This window comes from Borostomias antarcticus (assembly GCF_949987555.1).
Source record: "Borostomias antarcticus genome assembly, chromosome: 26".
Taxonomy (NCBI): Eukaryota; Metazoa; Chordata; class Actinopteri; order Stomiiformes; family Stomiidae; genus Borostomias; species Borostomias antarcticus.
The window spans coordinates 1,484,453-1,490,824 of NC_140259.1; the positions used below are offsets into that span (position 1 = coordinate 1,484,453).

Below are 6,372 nucleotides of genomic sequence, written 5' to 3' on the forward strand. Positions count from 1 at the left end.
ACAAAATACTAAAGACCAAGAATGGATGAAAGTAAACAGCAGGAATAAAAAGAGAACTTGGGTCACTTCACACTCAACAAAAGCAAAAACCAATATGTTTGAACATGTAATGTAAAAGACATTTGCAAAACCTGTAAAAAGGAAATCATTTAGCAGCTCAATTAGTCCATTAATTGCCAGTCCAACTATGACATGGATTTAGTGAGAAAAGAGAAGAGACAGTAAAAGAGAAAGTAGCAGAGGGACAAAACAACCCCAGAGAGGGACGCACAAGCAGACAGAACTAAACATGCTGCAGAGCTGCCAGCCAGCAGAGCTACACAGATAGATACAGACGCACAAGCAACCAGAGATAAAGAAGCTCTTAGAAAGCATACGTCTAGGCAGAGACAGATGGAGAGAGATGCATACGCAACCAGAGATGAGCATAATGCTGAACAGCATGCCACTAGAGAGACAGAAACAGCAGGATCCACACTGTAAAAATATTCACCGTGAAATCACAGTAAATTACTGGCAACTTATTGCATGACTTTCACAGTAAGGTTCACAGCAATTTACTGTGAAATATCTTCACAGCAATATATTGTAATTTCACAGTTGTGATATTACAATACATTGTTGTAAATGTACAACTGTATGCTGTAACTTCACAGCCTCAATGACTAATAAATTACTGTGATATTACAGTATGTTACTGGGGAATTACAGCATCATGTTGTACATGCATTACAACAAGGGCCTGTACTTTTACATTTTTACTGTGAAAGTAATGCAATTGAGTTGCCAGTAATTTATTGTGAATTTACAAATTGTACTGTGAAAGTAATGCAAATGAGTTGCCAGTAATTTACTGTGAATTTACAAATTGTACTTTAAAAGGCTACTTCTATTGTAATTAAAAACAAAAAACACATTGCAGTGTTAGAATAGAGATGTTGCAGATCTATAACAAACAGGCAACACAAGAAAATAATTTATCAGGTTGAATCAGGAAAACACAATTCAATTGGTGACTCTGCAGAGAAAATCCTCTCCACAGCGGTTCTGATGAGCGTGTGCTGGTGTGTGTTCAGATATTCCCCTCCGAAAGGGTTGTGACAACTCACTGAAAGTTTACGGTAGCCTATAATGGAGGTTAGTACATTAGTAGTAGTGACGGTTATGTTAAGAGGCTGTTTGCAAGTGGACCAAAAATTATGGATGATGGAGGCAGGATATGTCGCAATGAATATTTATTCAAGGACCAAGGGGTGAAAACTTTCAATATCTTATATTCAATATAACTCTGTGAAGAACAAACAATCAAACATAATCCAAACAACATAACCAACAAAAGATAACAAGGACAAAAAATAACATGGACAAAGTGTAGCAGCGACAAAGAACAGAGGTGCTCACCAGTGAAGAACAAACAATGAACCGACAAAGAAGACTAGAATAGACTAGAACACAAGACTAGAATATAAACTCCATAACAGGACAACCAAAACAACAAAAGTCTTTGGGGGTGGGTTGGGTGGAAAGAGTCAGTGGCAGTAGGGGGAGCCGTGCTCGAGGAGGGGTGTACCAAGGGGGCGAGGCAACAGGGAGTACAGGGCTCGTGGAGGGGTGCTTTTGGGGGTCTGTGGTGGGGGCATGGAGGGTGCAGGGCAGGAACAAGGGGCAGTGAAAGGCAGGAACCAGGGCTGCAGGAGGGGTGTACCAAGGGGGCGAGGCAACAGGGAGTACAGGGCTCGTGGAGGGGTGCTTTTGGGGGTCTGTGGTGGGGGCATGGAGGGTGCAGGGCAGGAACAAGGGGCAGTGAAAGGCAGGAACCAGGGCTGCAGGCAGGGAACCATGAAAAGTTGTCTATTCAGACCATTCAAAGTCTATAAGCTTCCGGAGAAGGCTGCTCACGTGAGGGTTCATGCAGCTTCTCTTCTTTGCCTTTGAGCCCTTCTCCGGGTTGATGCCCAAGAAGCACCTGTTAACAATAAGCAAACAGTTTGTTTTAAATATCAAATCAAATATCAAATCAAAGGTGTTCAGTTCACCTGTGCCATTTCCCACACCACACCCTGATGAAGACTTTATTATAGTCCAAACTACACTAGATAGTATACACTAGAACCAATGGGGTACCTTATAATAAGTATAAATATAATAGTATAATAAGTTATAATTCATTGACTTATTTCGCGAGTTTGAAGCCTATTCAACTATAATGTGAGGTAAACTATTATTTCAATATGTAAAGTCACACTTAAGAGCATTTTCCAAAAAAAAGTATAAAGTAGTAGTTTAAGTCTGGATAGTGAAACACATTAACCTTTGCATGATCTTATTGATGACAGTGAATGTGTTGGCCCAGCCCATGATCAATGTGTTTGAGCGTTACAATACCTTTGGATGAACTCCAGTGTGCAGGATCCAACGGAAGGATACTCGAGGTTGAAGATGTAGTAGCTGCTGAAGAAAGCAGCTACCCCATGCCAAAAAAAAGGGTGTGGGCCCATTAAAACTTGTCCCTCGATGGACAGCATCCATCCAGAGGGCTTCATCATGTCACCTGAAATGAACAGATACCACGTCATGAGTTATTGTGGATAGTGTGCGGTCGTTTAGATCTAGACTATCAAGTTGTTTATAATTAAACAATAATATAGCCTGAGAAGGCATTGTGCTGTGTTAGTAATATAGCTTGGTTTGCAATACAAGTCCTGAAATTAAGGGATTATGTCCATGAGAGTTTAATTTTAAGACATAAAGGCCTGCCTCTAATCAAGGCCTGGGGCACTCTTCGGCTCAATAAATAAAGGTCCATACAGACCTAAATATAAACCATAAAATTACCTTGAATGATCAAGCAGGGAGTGCTTGGGAGTGCTAGAGCATTCACATCAGCGGCAGTGGCGCAGGGCTGTAACATAGTAACACACAATAGCATAGATTTGACATTATGAAAGGATGATGAAGATGATCGTTAATTGGTCCAACTGAGTCAGAGTTAAATCATAGAACATAATTGTGTAATCACTCGTTTGCATTTTAGACGACTTACGTCAACCCCGAGCATAATTTTCTCCTTGGGCTCCTTAAAGTATGTCATAAGGAGCAGGAGGATGCAGGCAGCCTTCTCCGAAGACTCTGGATCATAGCTGGCCAGAACTTCCCTGATCTTGGGGTTGTCCAGTTTTTCGCAGTACTGCAGGATGGTCTGTCCTCTATGACCCAGGGCCTCTTGGAGCTTTGGAAGGATGGTGACGTCCATCAGGAGGCCAAAGTGGGAGAAAAGCCCTCTCTGAGAGAACAGAAAAGGCCATTCCTTTTTGACCTCAGACATTGGTGGTGCAGGCATTCTGTTGAGGTATCTACGCAGGATGACGTAAGTCCTCTCCATCAGAGGGTCTGCTCTCTCTGCCCCACTCATCCCTTCCTCTGTGTATACAGACATACAAACACATGAATGGTGAGCACCCAAGTTACAAAAATGCAGTCTGGTAGCCCCCCCCCCCCCTTAAGGAAATTCATGCATTCTGATGATTACTTGTTCTTAATATTAAGGTGGACTATATATGCTTAAATACATGTGATAATTCCATTCAGGTCTACTTAATTTGCTTCATAGGTCTGAACAGCAGCTTCCTGCATATTCAGACTATAAGACTACCCCACCCCCCCCCCGCTCCACACACACACACACACACACACACACACACATATGCACACACACGCACACACACACAAAGTATTCAGATCTGAACGAAGAACTTAAGTCACCCAAATTTAAATTCACCTGAGTAGATGTTGCACAGATCCCTTTTCACATCCTCCAATGTTGCCTCGGTCTCCCCCTCTGGTAGGTCTTCTGGGCACCACCTCACACACCTAGGGGTGGGAATCACAGGGTAACTCACAATACTATTAGGGGCGGCTGTAGTTCAGAAGGTAGAGCGAGTCGTCTCATGAACGTGGTTCGAATGCCAGTTCTGACTGTCTACGTGTCAAAGTGTCCTTGAGCAAAACAGTGTGTGAGTGTGAATGGAGAGCTGCTTCTCAGTGTGTGAATGAGAAGACCATTGTTAAGCGCTTTGGGTGTCAAGAAAAGCGCTAATTGCAATATCTAGTTTTTGTCCACCCCTACACATACCCGTATTGGTCGACAGGACCTCTTGTCAACAGTCTGGCCTCTCCTGCCACTCCAGTGCGCTGTCTTCTCTCTCGGCGACGTCGAGCAAGAGTATTGTTTCTGTTTTTATACTCCACTCTTGTTTTGATTTGTTGGAGAAGAGAGTGGCATCCATCTCCCACAGTGTCACCTTGCTTGCCAATGTCAGCAAAGCTTTTTGGATGGCTCCTGACAATGGTTCGGACAACGCTGTGACACATAGCTCTCGTTGGGTTGCGATCATGCTGCATGATCTGATCTACGACCACGTTCACCATGGCCTTTCTCTCCTGTGGTGACGGCCTTTGTTCTTTTTCCACTACATGTTGAATGGCTGCTGGCATCTGGTCCCAGTTTACACGAAAGTCTACATGCCATGGCATGCCAGGCTGTGAAGAACAGTTTGAAGTGCTTCGGGGTGTACCTGGAGAGCTTGGGCTGCTGTACAACAGGTGACGTTGAGGCTGGAGTGCTTGCGGAGAGGACAGAGTGTTTGCAGAGCTTGATGTTGAGGAACTTGAAGCACTTGCCTGGGGAGGAGACAGCTCCATATCAAGCGTTACAAATCCTAGAATGGACAAAAACAAATCAGAAATGAAGGAAGGGCAAGATGTAGGGCTAGGGGCCCAATTGTCTACCAGTTGTGCCAATGTTCCAAAGCCCTAGTTCTAAGTGGCATGTGAGAGTCAAAATATGAATTTACCTTGCTTAATACCCTTCATCAACTTGCGACACTGGACTGGTTTAAGGTATTTGACCAGATCCCTTTCTTCCATTAATGCCAGATCTTCAAGGTTCTCCACTCCAAGTTCATCAAGTAGGGTAGTCAGCAGGTCATCAGGGAGGCCCGGTAAATATGACCAAACTGCTTCCTTTACAGCTTCCATTGCCTAATCTCATTGAGTAGTGTCAAATGAAAATCCCTTCATGCATATTCCCTCCTTGTCTTTTTGCTAAGTTCACACTATAAGCCATTAAAAAATGCCAGCCAACATGTGCTCGCTATACACACAATAATACAAAATCAACTATATTCAAGGTAAAAACTAAAAACTGAGCTTAGTTTAGTCTGCTATAACTAAATAGCCTGCTCCACTACTCACGTCTGTCCTCACGTCTGTCTATCCTCTCTTTCCTCCCTGTTTAAACAGTTTCTGGAAAAGAATGGTGGAGAGCAATAAGCATCAGATCATGCACGTTGTATGCTGGAAGAGGATAGTAGTCCAGTAGATCTTCATGCTTAATGCACACATAATCCTCTTGGGCCACTCCTAAGTTACAGTACACACCTGTGTCACTTAACTTTACAAAAGTGTGTTTCTTTGAGACAAAGTGGACAGAATTATGCACAACAATAACCAGCATAATCTTCCCCATGTGAAGTCCTTCATCACTGTTCCCAAGCAAGATGAACATCCCCTTTCTGTAGTCTGTGCCTTTCACAGTAACATTGTTACAAGCCACTGCAGACTGAGACTCAAATGGACAACTGGCTACAGATGCCCTGATCTTGTCATTGTAATCGTCCACATAAAAACCAGTCCCCTTTTCTACCTGTATGAGTGGAGGGAACAAGTTTCCCGCACTCAAGTAGGCCTGAAGAAGTTGGTGTCTCTCTGCCAGCGTTTTGCACACATTTTTGAAATTGTGCAATTTTCTGGCACACTGTTTGAAAAAAGTGTGTTTGCTTTCAAACCGCAGAGTCCACAGGCGAATAAGTGGGCCAAAGTGGATGATGTGATCTGGATAATGACAGAGATAGTGATGCTTTGGCCTCAGGGGGTGATTGGGGAATAGCCTTTTCCTGTTGCACATGTACTCTTCTATGATGACTTTGAGATATGCTACCTGGCCTGCTGTAATGACTGGTGCACAGATAAGCTCGACTATCTCCCTCTGCTGCAAAATGAGTTGCCACATCTCATTGTCACAGGGATCTTTAATCCTGCCACCCACCAAGAGAGGGAATAATCTAAGGAAACACCAGTTTTGAACTGCATGCCCGCTTAGTTTGTCACTGCCAGGAGAGAGGTCTGCTGGTTTGTCCCTACCATCATTTCCTTCATACCTGAACTGGTTCTTGCACCGATTTAACTGCAGGTAAGTAAAATGATTCTCTTCAACTAAATGGCGAATATATAAAGGAAGGTCATAAGCTATGACTCCCTCAAATAAGTCATGGCCTAGACATGGTGGGAGGCCAGGCTGGCAAACATGGAAAT

General features: G+C 43.4%; 1 protein-coding gene across 1 annotated transcript; it reads right to left on the reverse strand.

Moving 5' to 3' along the window:
• Positions 1–1,355: 1,355 nt before the first annotated feature.
• LOC311326289 (uncharacterized protein) lies at positions 1,356–5,992 on the reverse strand. Its single transcript, XM_084459163.1, has 7 exons — positions 4,854–5,992; positions 4,133–4,718; positions 3,779–3,870; positions 3,044–3,420; positions 2,836–2,902; positions 2,386–2,551; positions 1,356–1,966 (listed from the first exon to the last, which is right to left on the reverse strand). The coding sequence occupies exons 1-7, from the start codon at positions 5,035–5,037 to the stop codon at positions 1,852–1,854; spliced, it is 1,587 nt and encodes a 528-aa protein (XP_084315289.1). The 5' UTR covers positions 5,038–5,992; the 3' UTR covers positions 1,356–1,851.
• Positions 5,993–6,372: the final 380 nt, after the last annotated feature.

Excerpts from the sequence above, each read along its gene's own strand:
- LOC311326289 (XM_084459163.1), bottom strand. The coding sequence starts at position 5,037 with ATGGAAGCTGTAAAGGAAGCAGTTTGGTCATATTTACCGGGCCTCCCT. Across the intron at positions 3,871-4,132 it reads GGTCCTGTCGACCAATACGG|GTGTGTGAGGTGGTGCCCAG; the intron begins GTATGTGTAGGG and ends TCCCACCCCTAG. Across the intron at positions 2,552-2,835 it reads TCCCTGCTTGATCATTCAAG|GTGACATGATGAAGCCCTCT; the intron begins GTAATTTTATGG and ends TGTTCATTTCAG.